Source organism: Sitophilus oryzae, unplaced genomic scaffold, assembly GCF_002938485.1.
Source record: "Sitophilus oryzae breed Bouriz unplaced genomic scaffold, Soryzae_2.0 scaffold_494_pilon_pilon, whole genome shotgun sequence".
NCBI classification, from domain to species: domain Eukaryota; kingdom Metazoa; phylum Arthropoda; class Insecta; order Coleoptera; family Curculionidae; genus Sitophilus; species Sitophilus oryzae.
The window spans coordinates 4126487-4152112 of NW_022147078.1; the positions used below are offsets into that span (position 1 = coordinate 4126487).

At 34.2% G+C, this 25626-nt stretch overlaps 1 protein-coding gene across 1 annotated transcript; it reads right to left on the reverse strand.

The window, feature by feature from the left end:
- LOC115886679 (ecdysone receptor-like) lies at window positions 1-25626 on the reverse strand. The gene is made up of 8 exons (XM_030905933.1): window positions 25532-25626; window positions 24989-25320; window positions 23944-24114; window positions 20984-21246; window positions 7733-7861; window positions 3994-4146; window positions 3177-3399; window positions 1-551 (listed from the first exon to the last, which is right to left on the reverse strand). The coding sequence occupies exons 1-8, from the start codon at window positions 25624-25626 to the stop codon at window positions 301-303; spliced, it is 1617 nt and encodes a 538-aa protein (XP_030761793.1). The 3' UTR covers window positions 1-300.

The window sequence follows — 25626 nt, forward strand, 5'->3', positions numbered from 1 at the left end:
TAGGACATACATTTGTACGAAGATTTTTACTTATTTTTATAAAGTTTCCGGAATACAGTTCGGACCACTCTGTATATACGCTCAATGCAACAACGTTTCGTCTAGATGCCGTCCAACTTTAGTTAGTCAATATAGTATTATTATTATTATTAAAAAAAAACGTATAATTTTACAATATTTCACAGCCAACTGGTGGTGGTGCCCGCCGTACTTTCTCGCGCAGAACGCCACGCAGCAGCGAACAGACGGAACACCACCCGCGCCGGTACTTCGCCCGGTCCGGTGCCTCCTTTCCCTCCACTATGTCTTCACGTCCACGTCCCATATCTCGGCGAGGAAGGGCGGCAACTTTTTGTTTTTCAGCTTCAACGAGAAACACATTTCGGAGTTCTGGTTGCCGAGCGTCCGCAGCTCGGTCAGGACCGAGACGAGTTTCGCGAAGATGACGTGCGCGCGCGGCTTTCGCCGGTTGTCCACGTACGCCCTCAAGGCCTCCAGGTAGATCTCCTGGATCTTCTCCACCTTCCAGCCCTCCATTAACGATGGTCGTTCTAGAAATGAAGAAAAAAGAATCATTAGTCGAGTATCAAATATCGTAAAGATTTAATATCATAGTACAGGGTGGCGCCTCTCATACGTCGCCGAGGCTCCAAGGAGAACGACAGTTTGTATTGCAATTAAATTTTGTTTATATATTATGTAAGTTAATTCAGAGCACTTGTTTTAAAATTTAGAGAGTTTTACAGGGTGTCCCCAAAAAAAGTTACATATCAAAGTTGTGTTTTTTGTAATGGAACACCCTATATATTAATTGATTTTTGGATTCTGGGAGAAAAATCAAGGTGAGTTTTATAAGAGAAGTATGTGACTAAAATGTGAGGTTTTTGACATATTTAACATTTTCTAGAAATAAAGAACAATTTTTAAATTACAATAAAAGCTACCTAAATTGGAATTTACCCGGTATAGCCTAATATGTAGTTAAATTAACTATTGTACTTTAGATCAAATTAAAACTTGATCCAAAAAGTTATACAGGGTGAGACAAAGTTAATATTGAACATTGGTCACCTTTAAAAGCATGTTACTCTTTTATTTTAAATGGAACACCTAGTATATTATTGCGATATTCAATGGAGAATTCATGTCTCTTCAAAATACTGTTAAGGTTGCCTACCCCTCAAACAAAGATTTCCCTAGTTATTTTCATATACATGATTTGATCTGAGTTGATCTTTATTATTTGATAAAATCTAGGTGGCTGTGATATGGTCTGACGTTACTTCAACATAGCTGTCTAATTAGTCCATCTTTAACAACTAGTTATCATTTTGTATCAGTTTAAATACAAAAATTTCTCAGAAATTTGCCGAAAATGCAAACTTATCCTACATCAGAGAGAACTGATCTGATTCTATTAGTTGGTTAATGCAGTGTGCATTCACCAATTAATAGAATACTTAAATGCTCCTGATTTTATCTAATCTGGTTTTTTTTTTATGGGGATATGTTAAAGACAGTGTTTACAAAACTCGACCAACTATTGTCGACAACATGAGAGAAATTATTGTAGCTGCTTTTCGAGGTAGAACTCCACATATGTCTTAAAATAAAAAGATCCTTTTGAAAAAACAATCATTTCATGCAGTTAACAGGAAAGGAAGCATTTTGAGTATTTAATTTCATCTAGCTAATTTTTGTCACATAATTATAGGTTTATCTAGTTTTAATTCTGTAATAATTAAAATATGTTTTAAACGTGTATCTTTTTATTACCGTTGAGTATTTTACTCTATAATCTTTAATTTTTGTTAAACTAACAAAGGTATATCACACAGCCACCTAGATTTTTTCAAATAAATATCTACTGACGCATAATCATAAAAATTAAAATATCTAGGAAAATATTTGTCTGAGGGGTAGGCAACCTTAATAATATTTTGAAGATATATAAATTCCCCATCGAATACCGAAAAAACATACTGGATGATCCATTAAAAATAAAGGAGTAACTTGCTTTTAAAAGTGATTAATGTTCCATATTAATTTTGTCTCACCCTGTATAACTTTCCGGGTCAAATTTCAATTTGGTTTAACATACAATGGTTACTGTATTTAAATATCAGGTTATACAAAGTCAACTAAAATTTAGACAGCTGTTATCGAAATTTAAAATTTACTCTTAATTTTCACAAAATGTGAAATATGTCAAAATCCTTAGATTTTAGGTATATGCTTTCTTAATAAAACTCACCTTTATTTTTTTCCTAGAATCCAAACATCAATTAATATATAGGGTGTTCCATTAGAAAAAACAAAACTTTGATGTGTAACTTTTTTTGAAAACACCCTGTATAATTCTATATATTTTTATAAAATGGTTTGAGTTCACCTACATATGCTGCCAAAATTTCATTTCAATATAAACTACCGTTCTCCTTGGAGCTTCCGCGGCGTATGAGAGACGTCACCCTGTATAAGGAAACTAGTAATTTTACTCCTTGTCAAATCCTTTGTTCTTTTTCTGCCACTTTATAATATGACCTTGTTCTCATATCCCGTGACCACTGACGTAGCTGTATAGTCGTAGTCTATAACTAGGCAAAGTATAGTCGTGGCACTCGCCATAGTTTCCCAGAGTATTTAGGAAAATTAGTTTACAATAAAATAAAATAAATTGATCATCGAGTAAAAATTTGCTTGAAAACAGAATATTTTCACATTTCGTGTAAGTAACAATTCTTCTGTATCTGAAAATCTTCTGATGGGAAGAAATGCGCAAAAAATATATAATGACATATTTTTATATTATTATCTATATCAAAGATTTTCTACAACTTTTTTTTTTAATTTAAAACAAGTTTAATTTTAACATTATTGTGTTTGTTTTCTAGTAATATAGGTTAGGTGATTTTCATTACATACTAGTACATTGAGAGAATTTCACTCGAACTTCCAATATTTGCTTAATTTGTGTCACATAAATGACACTGATTGACAAACAAAACCAGAAAAACCAGCCTTCTCGAGCTGCTTAGTTTGGTGACAGTTACAACCGAATTTTTCAGAAACCGTGTTCCGTAATAAGAAAACTTTCAGGAAACCGATAAAAACGGAACATAAAACCATAACCAAGGTAAGCAACGGAATATACCCTAACTCTCTCATCCCCTTACCTGAAAATATGACAATGGCTGTTAATAAAGCGTATTCGGCATTGTCAATTTTCATCGAGTACATCGTCCTGCAAAAATGCAAGAGATCTTCGATGGTATCTCCCATTCCTGCGAGATTGTAACTGTCCCTGGAGTAGGGCTGGTTATTTGAGAACAGAATGGAATCGGTTCGATAGTCGTATCTCCTGGCCATCCTGAACATCATTACTTCACTGGAACATGCCTAAAAATAATTTCATTTTAGATCTATACAGGGTTGTTCACTAAATACGACACGGAGTATTGTAGCTAAACGATTAGATTTTTACAAATTGTAAGTTTTGGGTTCGTTGAAGAACTATTAGAGCTACAATTTAAAAATGTCCCAAACAAGTAAAAAATATTATAGTTGTATTTTTTTAAATGGAACATCCTGTATATAATTATATTTTTAGATTCTACGATTGAAATAAAGGTAAATTTGACTAAGGTTTACTACACTAAACCTTACAGTATTTGAAATATTTTCAATTTTATGAAACTGCAGTAAAAATTTTAAGGCTTCATTTCTCCAAGTGTATCAAAGTTTATAATATTAAATATTTACTGAAGATTATTTATTGATTATTTATTGAAATGCTACTATCTTGTACAGAGTGTCCAAAAATTTATATTAAATAATTACTAGCTTTAAACGGCAATAACTTGTTTAATTTAAATGGAACACTCTGTATATTTTATGTGAATCATATCATTTGTAGATAAGAAGTAGTTTTCAATAAATGCTAATTGCAAAAAAAGTTGAGAAATCGATTGGAGATTGAAATTTGACACTTACTTTTAGTAAAGCTATCTGGTCTTCTCGCAGAAGCTTATCGAATCCTGGTAACTGTTTAGCGAACTCTACGATTAGCTGGACTGTGAGAATGGTAATTTCTGTGATATGCCTAAATCGGACCTCACGCTGGTCTTCGTCTTCCATCGGTTGGTTCTGAAAGGAATTAAAGTCTTATAATCATATAACACGGTATATACAGGGTGTTTCAAAAAACACGTGCCATCTCTCGTAGGGAGATTGCTCACGTAAAAATAAGACTTATTTTTCATATCAACATAGGTCCGATTCTGCTTTGTTTCGTAGCTACTAGGTGTAAAAGTCTTAATAATTTTTCGATTTATTATAATTTTCTTCCAAGTACTTTTAGCGATTCGAATGAAATTTTAATGGTAAAAGTTACTATAAATGCGACATAATTTAAAGCTAAGAAAGTTAAAATTTTTAATATTATACATTTATAATAAAAATATAGATCGGGGAAGTTAGCAACTCATTGAAAGCAGGAATTATAAAATACGATCCTGCTTGGGCTGCTACAATCCTGCTTTATCCTGCTTCAAATCCCAACCCAGCCACACCTACCAATTTTGAGCTATAGTTACTTTTATTTTGGTTGCTAACTTCCCAGTTGGCAACACATGAGAAGCAGGATCGCCAAAACTGTCAATCTATCCTTAAACTTTTGTTTTTTACGTTTCGTTCCGTACTCTAGCGGACAAGGCAGCAACAAGCTTTTATATCATATAAATTGTGTAATGAGATTATAAGTTGATAGTAAAAGTGTTACAGAAAATTATTTTCTTCTTTTTAGAACATTTAAATAAAAGCTTGTTTTTAAAAATGTTTTTAAAAGCTTTTATTTAATTTGCAATGTATGTATGTATGTATGGATGTATGTATTTCCCGCGGCTTTTGGATTGTTTGTTTTAGTCTCTGTCTAACAAATTTGAATTGGCGGTATCGCTTGTTTTTGATAAATAGTAAAATTGTCACGTGATGGTCATCTTGCGTGATTTATAGTTTTTTTAGTTTTTTGTTTAATAAAAATTTAATTTTTTCGTAGATATTTATTTGTTTAATGTTTTTTTCCAGTTCACATCCCCAATGAGCCCATGGGTATTCTTACGTAATTTACTGGCAGTTTCGTTGTGAATGGAATCATTAGAAGCATTTTATATTTGATCTTTTACAGGTTACATGATTGGAAAACTCCAATTCCCCAATTCCCGATTTCCAGTAATCAAAACGAAATTTGCTGTATTTCAAATACGGTAAGAGTGGCTGGTATAGGGTTTGAAGCAGGATGAGGCAGCCCGAGCAGGAACATGTTTGAGCCATCCTGCTTTTATTGTGTTGCTATGTGTGACGTCACCAATCACACTTAAACTTGCTGTATCTTAAAAACAGCAAGTGTTGCTGGGATGAAATTTAGAGCAGGATACAACAGGGGTATAGCAGCGCAAGCAGGAACCAGGTTTGGCGATCCTGCTTCTCATGTGTTGCCAACTGGGAAGTTGGGTTGGGATTTGAAGCAGGATAAAGCAGGATTGTAGCAGCCCAAGCAGGATCGTGTTTTATAATTCCTGCTTTCAATGAGTTGCTACACGGAAAAAAAGCTAAACTGGCTTAAAGATTATTAATCTTGAACCAACGATATGCTAGTTTCCCCATTCCGCAAATCTAGTTATACTTCTTTTCAAGAAAACCTTATCCTTAGAAGCTAAGAAAATTTATCTTTTATTTAAGATTTACCTAGTATTGAAATTAAGATTATAACTACACTCCAGACAATTCGAGATAAAATCTTGTTTCGAGTACTACTTATACTTATTTGTAAATTAGCAAATTATTGCATTAAGTATAGAAATTCTTTGTGTACATGTAATAATTGCTTTATTCAAGTGTAATATCACCTACTATAAAATAAAGCCTCTTCTTACTTTTAGGTTAGTTACTAGAGGCGCCGACTAGGTAGTTTATAAAATTATAAAGTTTTTTTGTTACCGTTTGTGCTTGTGATATGTGAAAATGGAGGACCTTCTTCAGGCATGGGAGATGACGATTTGATCCCAAAATTTCAAGGCAAGTTTAGCAATAATCCTACATTATTTGATGACATTTGTTGGAGGTTAGTGGGACTCCATTTTAATATGCATTATTTCTTATACACTGGTGGTAAACTAGCTATGTACGCGTTTGGAATGATTCAATTATGTTTTAACAATTTTTATTACTGTCTCTCGTTTTCAATTAGCGATGCCGCTGTCCAATATCTACCTATATTCGGAAATTACAGAGTTTTATTGTATTTTCTTATTACGAAAAGCATATAATTTGGTAGGTGATGTTTGGCTAATCTAATTTAAAAAGTATTAACCATATTCGGGGTTATTCTGGTGATATTTCAAAATTCCATACCTATTGTAAATGGAAATTAAAAAAAGATTTTACCAAAACAAGAGTTTCTAACAAGATCGAACCCGAACCTCCGAAAGCATAGGGAAGACGTTACCAAATTTTGTGAGAACTATATAGTTTTTCGATCCCGGTTAATATTCGTCCTAAGAAAAACTAGTTTATCCTAAAATCGGGTTTGCCCGGTAACATACATGAATATAATAGAGTTGGGACATGCTAAAAATTTTAATTTCCATTTCCATTAGGTATGGAATATTGAAATATCACCAGAATAACCCCCGAATATGGTTAATACTTTTAAATTAGATAAGCCAAACATCACCTACCAAATTATATGCTTTTCGTAATAAGAAAATACAATAAAACTGTGTAATTTCCCAATATAGGTAGATATTGAACAGGCATCGCTAATTGAAAACGAAACGATAAAATTGTTAAAACATAATTGAATCATTCCAAACGCGTACATACCTAGTTTACCACCAATGTATAAAAAATAATGCACATTAAAATGGAGTCCCCCTAACCTCAAACCAATGTCATCAAATAATGTAGGATTATTGCTAAAATTACCTTGAAATTTTGGGATCAAATCCGTCATCTCCCATACCTGAAGAAGGTCCTCCATTTTAACATATCACAAGCACAAACGATAACAAAAAAACTTTATATAAAGTACCCGGCGCGTCTCGTGTCGCAGAGGAGAAACAAAAACCAAATGAAGATAGGAATCAAGAATGGACTGTTGCGTTGTTGCTGTTGGGGATGGTCACTTAATATAAGAATAGTAACTCTTGGAAATGGGGCGTTGTTCTCGCGCCGAGAATAATATACTTATTTAAAGTCTTGATACACCGATTTCAAGTAAAAGTTTTAAAAAAGTTAAGAATACTACTTATTATATAAAAGCATTTATACTTCATTTAATAATAGTTTCTTCGTCGCTAAAGGATTTATTATAAGCTTTTCTTAAATATAAATCATTTTATTCTTCTTTTTTTTAGATTCAAAATTACTTAAAGTGACTATAACTATATTTAAAAAGCAAGTGTAAAAGTAAAATAGTTCCAAATATTTGTTGTACTCATGGAAAGAATACTATCCTTAAAGAAAGTGTAACATTTTAAGTGTATGATTGTTCTTGAATATAGAAATCATTTTTTTCCGTGTAACTTCCCCGATCTTAAACATATGACAATATTCTCAAAAAAAATTAATATTATGATTGATGTCAACTAGAAACATAATAAATATAATTGGTTAGTTTAGTGTAATTTAGAAATGCACGAAAACGGTAATAAATATAAAGTAATGTGCTTACCAATATCCTTTTTACATCTTCCTCTGAGGGATGTTCGTACTCATTTTGGAAGTACACTAGTCGATGGATGAGTTCCTCTTGCTCGGGTGAGATTGGTTTGACTCCGTTTGACTTTTCTCCATCAGACAACTATAAAGAAAAATATTTATGAAAATTAGAGATATGTTACAGTATGCTATATTATGCTGTACATGTGGACAATTTATAAAATTTTTCTAAATTGAAATATATTGTCACTGATTTGGATTGTTTGTTGACGCCAGTAGTATATAAATACTCTGACTGGCTACATAAACAGAGAAGCTCCAGCAATAGTAAAAATATTTAATGGATCTCAAGGAATTCCCTAGAAACAATAGAGTTTCCCAATACCTCCGAAGCCACTCACAGTAAGTTTAAAGAACCTTACTTGAAAAATTAAAGATAGTTGTCAAACACGTGAATCATTTGAATCAGTAAGACTTAAATACAAGTGAAATTTCGAGCAATTTGATATACAAATCTCGTACTCAGTAGTCAGTAAGTCTAAGTATTTCTCGAAATTAACTGCAGATTCAAATTCAATTGCAGAAGTAATTTTCTTGTATTTCATATACCGGGGGCTGCATCGTCGGACGGGACATAGGAAATCCCATGTAAATTTTAATGTGGTCAATTATCGCCTTCCGTAATTAGTTTAGAGAATAATTATATTTAGGTTTATTGAAGAGCACTAAAACCCACATTCAAAAGAATAACTTTAGATATTTTTGATAAGCTCATTTACGAGTTATCGCCGATTTCTTTTTAAATATTTCTCCTTTTTTTATGGCCCTGTATTTACTTATGAGCACCAGTCAAGGTAAAAGATAACTGTCAAATGAAGTTGTCATTTTAGAGAAATTTACCTATTTAGTGCTTTATTATTATTGAAAACTCATTCCTACATCGGAAATCGTAAAGATGTATTTATAAATAGAAATTAATATGAATTAAAGTAAAATAAAGTAATCAATTACAAGGTTAATTATGGTATTATTGCAATATTCAATAACTTATTAATTTAGGTACTATTAAATTGTTAGAACTTTAGGATTTAAGAAGATGTTCAAATATTCCTGCATCGACTGCTAGACAATAACCCAGGCGATCATAAAATTCTCTTCTTACATTCGCTAGTTAGTAAACTGAAATTCTATTGCATTCGGCAAAAATAGCATTTTTTAACTCGTCTAGATTTGGGTATTTTTTTAGTAATAAATAAAATAGCCCCAGAGAAAGAAATCATTTGGCGAAATATCAGGAGACATTGCTGGCCAATTTACTGTATGATTTAGGCCAATAACTTTTCCGTTAAAACTATTGTCTAAATATTCCCGAATAAACCAAACTTCCTGATTTTCCCTAGCGGCATCATGTAAAGCAGGTAAAATATGATTTTCGAGTAGTTCCAAATAATATTCTGCATTTAAATTTCGCGTAAGAAATAATGGCCCGATAATATTGTGTCCGAATATCCCTGCCCAAACATTTACTTTCTGTGGATATTGCGTCCTTGTTTCGACAAACCTGTGTTGGTTTTCTTTGTTCCAATATCGATAATTTTGAACATTGGGTTCATTATTTAAAGTAAACGTGCATTCGTCAGTGAAACATATGTTTTTTAAAAATTCCCTATCCGTGTTTGCTCTTTCCATCATATCAAAACAAAACGCCTGCCACCGTATTTCGTCCCCATCTCGTAGCCCTTGGTGCTTTTCATATTTGAAGGAATAGTATTTATGTCGTTTCAAAATTCGAAACGCTGTAGTGTGATCTATTCCTGTTTCATCCTCAAGTTTCCTTGTGCTGATCTTTCCATCGTTCTCTTCCACGCACAATACTTCTCACGTCGGTATCATTTCTTGCATCTTCACTTTGTTCCTGTCTTGCTTCACATCTGCAGTTATTTATTAGAGTACCTTTGGTCTCAAATCTCTGGATATTCCTTGCGATTGTAGATTTTCCAGGTATCGGTCTATTCGGATACAGAGCAGCAAACATGTCCGATACCTTTTGATAATTATTTCCTTGATAATACCATTTAATTATCAATACTTTTTCTTCGGTAGTGTAATTCATGGCTAATATTTTCGATGTAGGTATGAGTTTTTAATAATAATAATAATAAAGCACTAAATAGATAAATTTCTGAAATTACAACTTCATTTGACAATTATCTTATACCTTGACTGGTGCTCATAAGTAAATACAGGGCCATAAGAAAGGATAAATATTTAAAAAGAAATCGGCGATAACTCGTAAACGGGCTAATCCAAAATATTTAAGGTTATTCTATTGAATGTGGGTTTTAGTGCTCTTCAATAAACCTAAAGAGAATTATTCTCTAAAATAATTAGGGAAGCCAATAATTGACCCCATTAAAATTTACATGGGATTTCCTATGTCCCGCTCGACGATGCAACACCCGGTACCTAAACATTATTATAAAATCTTTGATAATACGCTATGATTTGTAGTATATTTTTAATTATTTACACAATTATTCATTTCGGTTAATTAAGCGTATCACTGGATGACGCTCTCATTCATAGGTTTCCAAAGACAATGCGGCGAAAGTTCTCTAATTATGTGTTAAGAAATAATACGAAAATAATATAGAAGGATACTAATACGATTTTAATGGTTGAAATACTACAATCTACGATATACTTTCACTACTTGAGAAAATTCAATGCGTGTATATACCGCTGTGTTCCTATTCAAAAATTATAATACTGTACAGGGTGGGTCACATTGGACGCTTTTAAAGGGAAACACCCTTTTCTATAGGACATAAACGAAAACTAATATCGGTGTCTGGAGCTATTTTTAACAAAAACATGATGGTGAAAACCGCATATCGATATCTGTTACCGTTTCGGAGTTACGAGGTGTTTTTCAAAAATGTGCATTTTTAATAAATCGCTGTAACTTTTTTGCTATGGAAAATTTTGTATTTTTATGGAAACATTTCCAAAGCACCTTTTTACGTAGAATTTAATGATTTTAGTATATTTTTTTTAAAATTAATAATTTAAGAATTATCAGCAAAAAAAAAGATTTTTTATATGGGACACTCTGTATATTTTTAGTTCATTGAATAGAATTTAAAATTATCTTTCCGAAAATATAGCATACTCGATATTTTGCTTGATTCCCCTTCGAGATATAGAGTTTTTAAAAATTCGCCCACTTTGAATAAGTAGGCTTTGAACTGCGCCGGCGCCGGCTGTAATGCAAAAAAAAAATCTTCCTTGTAGTAGTAGTTAAAACAAAAATAATATTTACAATGAGAGATGCAAAATTTTATAACAATTTAAATTATATTTAACATCAACAAATTTAAACAATATCTAATAACAATAAAAATTATTAGCAAACCAAGACATGAGATTTTGCTACAGTTGTTCGACATGTCGACCGTCTTTTGTTATGGACAGACGGGACCGTTTTAGAACATTTCTCGCCGAATTCATTAAGTCAGTGGGATGAAAGTTACCCTCACATTAAAAATAAGTACTTCTAGTAATTCTTGTCTAGATTATACGGAAAATTTTAAAATAAAAACTTTTATTCTTCCGCAAAGGTAAAAATCTATAGGCACTAAGCTCGGCCGGCGGTCTCGATGGCCAACGGCTGGGATCTTGGTTAGCTATTCAATTATTGTCGAAATTAGTTACTAAGTTAACTTCGGTGTTCTAATGGGAACCGGTGTTTCGAGTTTCGACGTAGCGGGACCGTTGCCCTTGTGTAAACTATAGAAACCATAGTAATTTTAATTCGAGGTATATTTAATTTTATAAAAAAGAAGCTAAGATTTGCAATAATCGAGAGGTTCCGTTTAAATAATAAGCGAAAAATACCTTAATTGCAATCAAAATTCTACTTGACATTCTGTACAATAAATAAAGAAGTTATCGCTGAAGGTGTACACTGTAAGAAAGGAAGAGAGCCTATACAGTGAAGCAACAAAGTGCCTTTTTTATCGGGACCCTCAGAATTTATCTATTCTCCTACGTACGAGACAAAAAAGTATCCCTTGAGGGCATGGAATAATTAAAGTGAACGTCTCCTCTGAATGGACGCGTTTCTTTTTAATACTGAAGAAAGCCGAAGGAGCAAGACGACGAAAATTAACTGGGCGTGGTGGAGTGAAATAAATAGCGAAATGTTTTGTTTCGCTGTTGCATGGTCGTATTTTTCAGCTACGGCCTGGAGTGAAAGAGACGCCAACAGAGGCGTGCATACTATGGGTCAACAACTCTCTAAATAATCGTCCAAAACAGGCAAACAGGGTAACCTACCCAAGTAGTATACGAAGGAGAAAAAACCATTGACTACGGAAAATTAACCACTATTTGGTTGAATTTTACTTATATTTAACTTAATAAATTTCTTGTAGGGAATAAAGTGCGAGAAATCTAAAAATGAGGTCGTCAACTAGTTAATAATAACATAAAATTATGCCTTTGAAAAGTAGCAACGTTGGAGTTACCTGGCATTGTTAAAATCTAGTTACTGATAACCTATTGAGGGTATTAAGACTACAGGGACTTAAAGTAGGTCAAATGTTCTTATGTAATCTTAAACGTGTCCATTATGTGCAATAAAAACAAAAAGTCCTCTATAATAACACTCACAATCCCAAAACACAAAACTTTTACAAATAATAAGCAAAGAAAACTAATTTGGTTTTCTATAGTTAGTTAGTGGTCTAGTTTAGGCCAGTTCGGTAATTGCGTCGGCTAGCAAAAGGATCAAAATTTGACATGTCACGTGACTCTCAATAAATATTCTCATTTTAGATTACTGTGAAAAGTTAATCGGATTGCTCGAAGATGTAATCACCCAACTTAGCATAAAATATCATTGTCAACTGTCACTCAAAGAAAATAAAAGTTTTCTGTTTTACCGGCGATACTCCAAAAGTCAGGCCTTCGAGAAATGAGCTTCGACCTAATATAGCCCATTTTTTAACTTGCACCTCGAAGGAAAAATACCTTAAGCAAGAAATCTTAACCTTTGAGGTTATTAATTTAAAGAAATCTAACCCTCACAAAAAGAAAGCGGACTTTAAAGTTTTAAAATTATGAAAAACCTAACTTCATAGACGAATAGTTAAAAACACCATTAACGGCCATTTTCTTATCCAATTTGTTTTCAAAAAATATTTTTTGTGATATTGTTCTAAACTATTGAGAAAAATAAACAGACGTTTATGAATAATACTACCTACCACAAGTTAAATTAACTAATTAAGAACTTTAAAAGTGTACCAAGGAAGTCAGCTGAAAAAAAGTTAGGTTAGAACCTTGAAAGTAACGATTTATTCTAAAATTAATTATTGTTGAAAATACATAAAATTTTAATGGCGCCTAATTTTTTAGGGCCTATGATATTTACATCTCACAGAAAAATTTTCTCCGCAGACATAATTATCTTGCGAATCCAGTTCTTACCAATACCTTATTTACATTTACTAGGAAGTGCATATATGTAGGTATTTCATCCATATTGGATTATTGGATTAATGTTCAAACGGCCATGCCAGTTATTACTACACTTGTTTGTCTTCCTGGTTCATTATTGGGAAATTCATTTACATACACATATTAAAAAGAAAAATACTTTACCTAATTCTTTCTCTTTCTTTCCCATGTTAAAATGTAGGTAGTATAAATTAGGACTATTTTTAGTAAAATTTACTTCTACCGTGTGACCCACTCAAGACCGGGCACCCTCCATAAAATCTGTGTTTATAGTCCGATTTTGATGATTTTTTTTTCAAATATAAAGTTTCAAAAAATGTATTTTAGGGCTCAATGTCATGTTTTTTCACAAAAAACAAGGCCTACTTAATAAAGTTTTTGTGGTGAAAAATTTGCAAAATCATATTAGCGATTTTTTTTCAAAAAATTTGAGTACACCCCTACATTCGGCATCCCCCAAAACAGTTCTGTACCAAATTTCGTTTAAAAATATTAATTATTAATAATTCTGCAGTTAAATTAAATAATTCCCTATTTTTGCCAATTTAACGATGAGTTATAACGTAACCCTTGAAAAAAACAATCCACAACAATGGGTTTTATTAGCTGTCAATTCTTGCAGCGTAGAATTGAATATTAATTTAATAGCACGCAGAAAAGTGTTGTATCAAGAAATATTATTTGCATTATGGAACAATTAAATATTAGGGATAAAATTGAAATGATTCGTTTAGTGGGTGATAACTATCTTCAAGCAGGAGAAGCTGCCAGAGAATTTAACAACAGACATCCCGACAGACCTGCAGTAAGTAGAAGCACGGTTCAACGAATAAATAGAGTTTTTAATGAAACTGGTTGTGTGTCAAAATACTTACTAAAAAACAGAAGGCCGGAACATTGAATAAATAGGCGGAATGAGGAAATATTAGAATATTTTCGTAACAATCCTCGTGCAAGCATTAGAGGCGCCAGTGTTGATTTGGATATACCAAGGGAAAATATTAGGAGATGTTTGCGAACTAATAAAGTTAAACCCTTTAAACCAAAGATTTTACACACTTTGGAAAACGGAGATGATGTTAGACGATTAGAATTCTGCTTATGGGCTCAAGCAGAGTATTTAAATAATAGAAATTTCTTAAAAGAAATTTTATTTAGTGATGAGGCAACATTTAGTACAAACGGAGTAGTATCCTCTCAAAATTCGCGATTCTGGGCAGTCGAAAACCCTGAATGGGTGATCAATACAAGAAGACAGTATTCTCAGAAATTAAATGTGTGGTGTGGCATACTTGATGATAGAATCATTGGTCCATATTTTTTTGAGAGAAATTTGAATAGTCCAACGTTTTTGAATTTTCTGATTAATGACTTTTGGGATGCAATACATAATTTACCATGCCAAACCCGTTTGAATTTAAAATTTCAATTGGACGGATCACCTGTGCATAACGCGGCAGTTGTCAGGGAATGGTTAAATGAAAATTTTGAAAATAAGTGGATAGGTCGAAATAGCCCGCTAATTGAGTGGCCACCGAGATCCCCAGACCTAACACCCCTTGATTTCTTTCTTTGGGGTTTCTTAAAGCAACAAGTTTACAAGTCTAGACCTCAATCTGTAGATGAATTACGTATTAGAATTACAGAAGCTTCTGCAAATATTACACCACAGCAGCTTAGGAATGTAACTGTTAATCTAGGAAAAAGATGCGACAAATGTATTGAACTGAATGGAGGGCTGGTAGAAGCAACTAGAATTATTTGAATATGTTTAACTTATTATTCGGTTATTGTGTTGCTTGTAGTATTTTTATCATTGTTTGTAATAAAACTCGTTGTCGTGGATTGTTTTTTTTCAAGGGTTACTTGAAACTCATCGTTAAATTGGCAAAAATAGGGAATTATTTAATTTAACTGCAAAATTATTAATAATTAATAATTTTAAACGAAATTTGGTACAGAACTGTTTTGGGGGATGCCGAATGTAGGGGTGTACTAAAATTTTTTGAAAAAAAATCGCTAATATGATTTTGCAAATTTTTCACCACAAAAACTTTATTAAGTAGGCCTTGTTTTGTGTGAAATAACATGACATTGAGCCCTAAAGTACATTTTTTGAAACTTTATATTTGAAAAAAAATCATCAAAATCGGACTATAAACACAGATTTTATGGAGGGTGCCCGGTCTTGAGTGGGTCACACTGTATTTTACCATGTTATGACCTCAGGTCGGTTATTTTTGACTTCATAGCCCATATTTCATACAAGACATTATAACCTTGTTAACCTATTTTTAACTTCCAAATTACTTTAGTTTTATTACCCACTTTGGGAATTTTAACGTCAATTCTTGGAAATTTCGACCAATTTCCAGTTGGTCAATAATAGTCCAGGTGGTTAATTTAACGTAATTTTAACTTCAAACGTTTGTTGGACAGAGACCCACAGTCACACGATGTGCCAATTGAAAAGTTAGTGAAGCAATACGGTTCTAGATTGTAGATTGTATTTTGACCCACCCTAATGTTTTTATTGAAAATGAAAAATATTTCTAGAGAAACTCTCCATTAAAAATAAAACTCGGAACATCAGCGCTTTTATGATGATGTCATCTACGAAATTGCAGAAAGTGATCGAATTTTATTACAATTAAGTAGGAAAGTTTCTAAAAATTGCATCTCTTACTTAAAATTTCGTTGCACGCCGCTGAAGAGGCCAAGATGGAGATGGTTATCGAGAAATGGCTTTCTTTTCGAAGGAGCACGTTGTTGGCGCTATCGTAATTAACGAAAACGAACAAGAGTCGTCTGTCTGGACCGGGAGAAATTATAAAGTTGCTCTCGTCTGTCCTCACGGAAGGCTTTCTTTTAGTTTTGACGATTTTTGAAATCGGCTCCCTTCGTTGTTGTCGAAAATATATTTTAGGGTACTTTATCAGAGACATCTTTTACGCAATTCTTATTACATTTTCAGACGCCTTACTACATTTTCGTTCTTGTTTTGTTATTTTTTCGTTAGTTTTTATAGTTTGTTTATTTTTCATTCTTGACCCATCGACATTTTTTTTGGATTTTCTTTTTGAGAAATTTGTTCTTTAGAAGAATGTAGAATGTTTAGGCTGGGAGTTAATCACCGCGACCTTATATATTTATTGTGTGTTCCCCTTTCTTGAGTTATAACGAGTTATAACATCATACAGTCTCAGGGCTTTAACAAAAGCCAGTATCTGAGACGGCTCCACAGAGGCCAGCTCTCCATCCTCGACATCAGATGTACCAAAGCTCATGGCACGAATGGTCGTCGTCTCGGCGCACTCAGTGATAAGGTGTTCTGGTGTTTCTCCATTTTCCCCACAAAATCTGCATTCGCCGTTATTTCTCAGCTTCAGCCTACTGAGGTGTTCATTGAGGAGACAGTGTCCTGTTAGAAACCCCGTGACAATCCGAAGATTGTTTTTACTTAAATCAAGAAAAACCTTTGATTTTTCCCGGTCGTAAGTCCTGAGGAACTTTTTCGAGTGTTTTAGACCGTTGGAGGACACCCATTTCAAGTTACGGATGGAGACTTCCAGATTCTTCAGTTCCGCTTTCAAAATTTTGTTCTTTAAGAGGTGTAGAATCAAAATTTCCTATTTCTCCAATTGCCTTTTTCGTTTATTTTGTTTATAGTCAACTTTTGATAGAACTAAAATATCGGAAGCTGGGGTTATCATTTTCTCATGCGGAATAATGTCTTGATTCATACTATTATTTGGAACAGTAATAAAATATACAATATTTATGTAAAAAAAACAAATAAGAAACGAACTAATATTTCCATTAAACAATTTCAAACATTCCAAATAATACAAAAATATTTAAAAGTAATACCTTGTATGCTCGCTTGTATGTAATTATACAGGTTGTTAATTTGTTTATTACTCGCGGCAAGAGCTTTATGGTTGAAACATGGCAACCTCGGCCCGCTTGAAAAGGTAAGCTGCGAAAGCGCTGAAGTCATGATTACTAAATCTCGCTTAAGATGGGCTGGCCACGTATGCAGGATGCAAGAGAACCGCCTACCGAAATCTCTTCTTTACGGTGAACTTGTAGAGGGCAAGAGGAAACCGGGTGGATAACTCAAAAGATACAAGGATGTTTTTCATGTAAACTTAAAGGGGATAAGTATGCAACATAAGTGGGAGGAAGCAGCGCACAATAGAATGCAATGGAGGAGAATTGTAAATTCTGTTAATAACGACAACCAAAAAGTAAAGAGGCAACAAAGTAATGAGATTTTTGAATGTCCGGAGTGCGGAAGAGAAATAACATCACGTATCGGGCTTTTCAGTCACAGAAAAGCTCATGACAGGAAACGCCTTGCGTAACCATCTTCTGATGCGTGTCAAATACTCGTCAGCGAGTAATGGCAGTAAGTAAGTAAGATTTTTATTCGACAGATCTCGTCGTGAAACAAGGATGTGCAAAAAATCTCCGATCTACATATTGTAGCTCTCTAGAAACTTCTAATGCACGCTCAGCCTGGGACACCCTATAGATTTAGATTTCTACGATTTTCTCACGTTTTCCTAAACGAAGTCCCGACTAAAGATCGCCAGTGACATCTCTCTCGGATCTCCTTGGTACGGCCATCATCTGGCCGGTTGTTACGTGGTCTCTCTGTCTGTGGGAATTGGACGTAAAAGGTCTGTGCCGTGCGTATATTAGTTTATTCATTTTTCGAGACGTTTCCTCTCCGTTTTATGCACGATAAACTGACGGAATTCGCAATAAAGTCCTGGAAAGGACGAGATTATTGTGCAAATGTCGTATTTTGTGCGAGGCGGTTCCGTTAGGAGAGCTTTTAGTTTTTAACTTTGTTATCCGTGATAAGTACAGTTAAAGGTTGATTGTGAGATAATAAAGTGGTTCAGAAAATAGAAGAAAATAGTTATAAATAGAAGAACTAATTAATACTATAATAAAGTTGCAAAGAAATTGATATTCTATAGGGAAATTAAAATAACTTCATAATAAATTAACATCATAATACGACCACCAGCAAACTCCATAAGACGACGCATGGTGTCATTGATGACGTGCAACCAAAGTTGTTTTAATTTCCCTATCTATTATATTCTACAGTATGTCCCCGGATTGTCTTTACAAGAAGAAACACTTTTTTATTATTGACCATTTTAAGAAAAATATTCAAAATAATTTTTGTTTGTTCTAAAATGGTTAATCATATATTATATCACGAGACCTATAAATTTAATTGATTAAATTACCCAAATATTTTTTTTTTGATGCAAAAAATTATTTGGGTAGTTTAATCAATTAAATTTATCGTTTGAGTGACATACGGCTAGACTATTTCCTGAATGACTTAGAATGAAGCGAATGAATTAGGATGAAGCAAATAACTATAAGAATTTTATTAACTATAAAATTTAACATATAATCATCCTTATAATCTGTCCCGTCTTTCTTCCGCATATTAAATCCCCAGTCTTTCAATACTTTAGCCAATTCGTCAACACTGGTATCTTTAGTCAGATAGTAATTTTTCGCCATACAAAATTCGAAAAATTGTAGCCACACTGAAGCATGCGTTTTTACAGTATTAATAATTGATACACTTTTCTGAATTGCCAAATCGATATTATCGCCGGAAATATTACTAAACCGTGAATTCATTTTCACTACAGCGGCAGGGGTAAATAAAATTTAAAGACGTTTCAAAATGACGTCTCGTAAGTAATGTTTGTGCTTCTGCTACCTTGGTTACGCATCCCAACAATGCATCGAGGACCGTTTCACATGTCAACATATCAAATTCTGACGTATTTTTCTCCACTAATTTGTTCAAAATAATATCGAATAAGTCATACATATGAGTTGTTAATCAATGTTTTTAAATGAACTGTTGCCAAAATCTCTCAGAATTAGTGATGAACGACAAAAAGAAAACCCAAAAGGAAGCCGAAAAAATAATCGCGGTTAAACTGGTCTTGGGATTTATGCCCACTTGCACCGTTTGTATAAACTTTGTTTAAAGGCTATACAGTTAATCGATCGTGTGAGAGATCGGGGAAGTTAGCAACTCACTGAAAGCAGGAATTATAAAATACGATCCTGCTAGGGCTGCTACAACCCTGCTTCAAATCCCACCCCAGCCACACCTACTAATTTTGAGCTATAGTTACTCTTATTTTAGTTGCTAACTTCCCAATTGGCAACACATAAGAAGCAGGATCGCCAAACCTGGTTCCTGCTTGCGCTGCTATACCCCTGTTGCATCCTGCTCTAAATTTCATCCCAGCAACACTTGCTGTTTTTAAGATACAGCAAGTTTCAGTCTGATTGGTGACGTCACACATAGCAACACAATAAAAGCAGGATGGCTGAAACAAGTTCCTGCTTTGGCTGCTATAATCCTGCCTCATCCTGCTTCAAACTCTATACCAGCCATTTTTGCCGTTTTTGAAATACATACATACATACATACATTGCAAATTAAATAAAAGCTTTTAAAAACATTTTTAAAAACAAGCTTTTATTTAAATGCTCTAAAAAGAAGAAAATAATTTTCTGTAACACTTTTACTATCAACTTATAATCTCATTACACAATTTATATGACATAAAAGCTTGTTGCTGACTTGTCCGCTAGGGCACGGAACGAAACGTAAAAAAATAAAAGTTTAAGGATGGATTGACCATCAAAAATACTTACGTTTCTTTAAAAAAAACACAAATCACACTTGTGAGAACTATGAATACAAATTCATAGTAGAAAACTGGAAAATCTGATGTTATGGTACACTAAAAACTCTAAAGTTACTCCTGAGAACACTGAACCTGCCTTATTTTGTTCAACTGTTCGGAATAATTATTTATTTATGGCTTGGAAGCTTATACATATTTTAGGCAAATAAAGCAAAAAAATAACAGCGTAATCTGAAACTTATCAAGTTAAAAAAAATCATTCTTAATCTTAATGTGCGACTGATTACCAGGAATCGATTCGTTCTATTTTAAAAACGAAAGAGTGGCTGGTATGGGGTTTGAAGCAGGATAAGGCAGGATTATAGCAGCCAAAGCAGGAACTTGTTTCAGCCATCCTGCTTTTATTGTGTTGCTGTGTGACGTCACCAATCAGACTTAAACTTGCTGTTTTTTAAAAAAAGCAAGTGTTGGATGAAATTTAGAGCAGGATGCAACAGGGGTATAGTAGCGCAAGCAGGAACCAGTTTTTAGTTGTAGGTCCTGTACTAGTAGGTTCTAACCAGTAGAAGTTAGCAACCAAAATAAAAGTAACTATAGCTCAAAATTGGTAGGTGTGGCTGGGTTGGGATTTGAAGCAGGATAAAGCAGGATTGTAGCAGCCCAAGCAGGATCGTATTTTATAATTCCTGCTTTCAATGAGTTACTAACTTCCCCGATCTTCGTGTGAAGCTCGCTTAAGAGTGCCCCTATTTTTTTTCAAGGAATGCATCTGGAAAAAGTAATTATTCTGATCGACCACTGCTCAGATAAAAAAACACAAAATGGACAAAAGGTTTTTTTAATAATATTTTTACGTAGTATCGCGCCTGAATATGCATCTATCATAAAGCGAACGATGCTCCTTTTCTGTAGTTTATGATTGAAAAAGTCTATTAAAATCTTTAAACGTGAAAAAAGAATGCAACATTGCAAGAAAAATATATTTTTTTTGCTAAAAGTTGTCTAAATCTTAATCCTGTACTTTAACTTACCTCTGGTTCTGACTTAATAACACTGGGTGGCGATCCGTTGGTCGTACTGTTCGGCTTGTCCTTCTCCTTCAGCGCCTTTTTCTCTTTCCTCTTGACCGCGCACTGGACTTCTGGTACTACGCATTCCGGTCGCATACCCACCGTCAGGCACTTCTTCAGTCGACACTCCTGACACTTCCGTCGCATGTACATGTCAATGTCGCAATTGTTGCCGTACTTGCACTGGTACACTGCGTTTTTCGTGATGCTCCGTCGGAAGAATCCTTAAAAGGAGAGACGAAATTAGAAAAATAAGTTAACAGTTTAGAAATATTGGAGAATTAATTTATAGTTATTAATGATACAAGTTCGATACGAACATCATAATGAAACGCGTGTAACGTTAAGTTAGGTTAGGTTAGGTTAGGCTTAGTTACACAAGTTTCAATAAAAAGTTCGTATCTAACGTGTATCATTCAAAATTTAATCTACGACACGACACGAGGACGATCCAAAGAGATTTGATTTAATTTAAAATATCAGAGATATCCTCATAAAAATTAAAATTCAAAATTATCATATTAGTCGACGCCGTGGTAACCGTGCTTGTTGATTGTTTCCATTTTGACTTTGACAACTTAATTATTGATGTTCAATTTTGTGTTAAACGTTCAGTTTTAGCAAAAAGCAAAAAATAATATTAATATGGGATATGGGTGATTCTGATTTTGAAAGTGTCCCTTTAGATATTGAAGGCATTGCACAAAACGTTGGCGATTCCCTACTTCACGGAAAATCAAGACAAACGTACGAGCAAGCCTATGTAAAACTTGAAAATTGGTGTAAAGGGAAAGGAATCAAGAATAGTAGTAACGAAAAGGTTCTCCTGGCATATTTTGACCATCTTTCAAAACATAGGAAGGTTTCATAACTTTGGGTATATTCTTCCATGCTACGTTCAGTTATATCAGTGAAGAAAAATACAGATATTAGTAAGTACTTTTTTTTATTTAATTGCATTTCTAAAAAGAAAATCGGAAGGATTTCGGTCAAAAAAATCGAGAACTTTAAGAAAAGACGACATAACTCGTTTTTTGTTAGAACCCAATGAAAAAACTTATTTCCTGACAAAAGTTTCATTGATAGTGGGACTTGCGGGAGAAGCGCCTGCCGGCGTATCGAGTTGACAAATCTGCAGCTGCAAAATATTAAAGATGAAGGACAATGCATTCATGTCATTATTCCATTTACGAAAACAAAGATATCACGAGTTTTTTTTTATAACGAAAGAGGATGTTGAAGGAATAAATATGGTAGAAATAGTTCGAATATATATATATAGCTATGCGGCCAAGCAACACAGAGCATACTCGATATTTTTTGTGGGGTACAGAAATGGAAAATGTATTAAGCAACCCGTTGGCATTAATACTTTAGGGAAAATGCCGTATAAAATAGCATTGTTCCTAAGCCTTCCAAATCCACAACAGTACACTGGACATTGTTTCCGTAGATCGTCTGCGTCGTTGCTTGCAGATTCAGGAGTGGATTTATTAACTGTTAAAAGACATGGTGGTTGGCGCTCTAACACAGTGGCAGAGAGCTATATAGAAAATTCCAAAGAAAATAAGAAAAAAGTGTCATGTAATATTTTGGGTAACATTTCTGGCAATGGTGGGTCTTCAACAAGTTCAAGCACTCAGGAAATAAATTTACTTTCTAAAAATTCAACTCACCTGTCATCGTCTGGAATTAATTTAACGAATTGTACTGATATTATAATTAATGTTTACAATAAATAAACGTTGAATATACATACATACATGATATTGAGTGATGTAATATAGCCAATAAGCCGTCGCATTTAAGCAATATAAACCCAACCCAAATCTATTTGGAAATTAAGTATCGTACCAATAGATAGACACCGTAGACTAAATTATATAATATTAATAGATAACTAAACAGGACAACCTCCAAACAAGTCCAAAATGTATTTTCGTAACTTGCTTATATATAGGCAGTAGACAAGGAGACAGCCCCTTCTTATTCAACCTTTTAATGGGCATCATCATAGAAAATATGACCTCGATGAATAAAGACACAACCGTGTTAGCATGGTCTGTTACGCTGATGATGCAGCCATTATCGCGAAGACAGAGGACGATATGCAGAGACAGCTTCATAAATTCTATCAAGTAAGCAGAGAATTAAACATGACTATCTCTACAGAAAAAAAATAAACGCTTAACTTTTTCTAAAGAGCCGGTAAAATACAAACTGTCGTAGAAAACAAATTTATTCAGTTAGTATTACAGTTTAGATACCTAGGAATAGATATGTCGTACTATCACGATCCAAGGAAAGATCTGAGAAGCCAAATAAACAGAGCGATGGTCATGTCAGGTTGTCTGATGTAAAGAATATGGACAAACACCTTCAGACGAACAGACAGCAAAATTAAAAATTATAAGACCTGCATCAGATCAATAATGAAATATGGCATAGAAATTCGAGAGGAAACAAACAAAACCAAAAGCATGTTAATCTTAAGGGCTGCTGGAATGAAGAACCTAAGAACGATAATGGGGAAGACTAGAAGATACAGAATTATTAACACAAATATCATACAACAATGTGAAATACAGGACATAGAAAGCTGGGGTAGACGAAGAAAAAGACAATAGTTTGCACACTTAAAACGCATGGAAGAAAAGAGGCTACCACGTATTGCTCTTGAAGGGAAATCCATGGGTAAGAGACAGCTGGGGAAAACATCCGAAAAGATGGAAAGATAGTACATCTCTATATTAGCCACATTAGCTATATTGTAATTCAAAATATTATTATCCATTGCCCGCATCTACCACAAGTCTATTTTTTCACAGAACTGAAAAAAATCGATTACCATCCAACTGCACAATTTTCATAAATGTTCAAACGTACTTTAGTTTCTTTTTTAATAGGATATATAGCAGTACCTTTGCAACCTTCACATGTGAGCGCGTTATAGTGGTACCCCGATGCCCTGTCGCCGCAAACCAGACACAGTTCCTCCTGCTGCCGCGGAGTGGGCCCTTTTTTCTTCTTGGCATCGCAGCTGTCCGCACTGTACCCGTTCAGGCTGCTAGGTGGTGATAAGTCTTCTCTTCCTGTAAAGAAAGAAAAAATCACAATTAATAATCAGTATTTAATCTATAATAACCACATTAATTGTATTAGCATTACTGTATTTGTAGTCAAATAACTGTATTGAGGAAAATGATATAAGAAGTGTTTTTTAAATTTTCGAATTAAGGAACATAAAGACTATTTAAGAAAGGGCTATTATAAAAAATCTAAGATTGTCATCATTTATGGGTATAAAAAATATTATGAAAGAAGCGATAACATCTAAACTAAACATAAAATAGGATCCATTGGCCCAGTCTTGGTACAGGACTGGTTCAGTACTGTAAAGATCTGGGCCAACTATGCATACCAGTCTCGGTCCAGCTTTGGGAATAACCTGGAATGATAACAAACATGAATGCGTGATTACCAGAGTTGGGCCGAACTTAATCGCCAACACTAGGCCAATTTTGATCCCCAAGGCTAGGCCAAGTTTGATCACCAATACTGGCCCATATTTGTATACTAGTTTTGGCCTGACTGTAGTTATGTAGTGCTATTACTGTGGTGCTATTGTAGTTGTCGATTTAAAACATCGGGCCAGGCTTTGAATCCGACGTTGGGCCATCACTGATCGTCAAGGCTGGGCATGGGCTGGGCTGCCTTGAATGCCAAAACCAAGCCATGTTTGATCGCCGAGAGTTTAATTGTCGAGTTTGATCCACCAGCAAAAAAACAATTGTTTTTGAACCCAGCATTTGGAATAAAGTTAACACACAAATAATTACTTTCATATATTTAGTAGTATTGGACCAAGTCTAAATCAGCAAAAAATGGCCCAGGTTTAATTGACTAACTCTGGTTCAAAGCTGGGTCACCGTAACATAGCCAGAACTGAGATCCCCAGTGTTGGACCAAAGTTTGGTGAATTAAGAGATGGGCAAGACTCGATTTCCCAGTATTGGGCCAAGTCTAAAACACCAAAAAATGGTCCAGGCTTGGTTAACCAATTCTGGGTCAAAGCTGGGTCGCCGTAGCATGGCCGGAGCTGAGATTCCCAGCGTTGGACCAAAGTTGGATGAATTAAGAGATGGCTAAGACTTGATTTCTCAGCCGTGGCCCAAGATAGGGTGAACATAGGATTGGCCAAGCCCGAATTACCCAGCTTTGGACCAATCTTGGTGCGCCGAAGTCTGGTTTCCCGCGACTGGGCCACGCTTAGCCCCGTTGTCAAACTACGGGACATCCTGTATAGGATAGGATCTTTTAATAGAATCTAATTAAATAAATGTATTGCTCTTCATCTGCCATTGTGTTGCCAAGTATATTAGTATGGCTTGGAATCCATACAAACTTGAGTTTGTTTTTACGAATAAGCGTCTGAGTTTTTTGTTTCAGAAGATCTTGCAATATTTCATTAATTTTAGACACGATGTCTAAAGAGTCAGAAATTATTACCTCTTTAGTTTGATTATATTCCTCGATGATATAGCATAGGTTAGGTTAGGCTTTCCAGATCGCAAGATGTGCTGTGAAGAAAGCTGATGCTTCAT

Coding starts and splice junctions, on each gene's coding strand:
- LOC115886679 (XM_030905933.1), bottom strand. CDS start 25,626: ATGAAGCATCAGCTTTCTTCACAGCACATCTTGCGATCTGGAAAGCCT. Junction 24,115..24,988: donor TCTTAATTCACCAAACTTTG/GTCCAACACTGG, acceptor CTTTCTTTACAG/GAAGAGAAGACTTATCACCA. Junction 3,400..3,993: donor ACCAGATAGCTTTACTAAAA/GTAAGTGTCAAA, acceptor AATTATTTTTAG/GCATGTTCCAGTGAAGTAAT.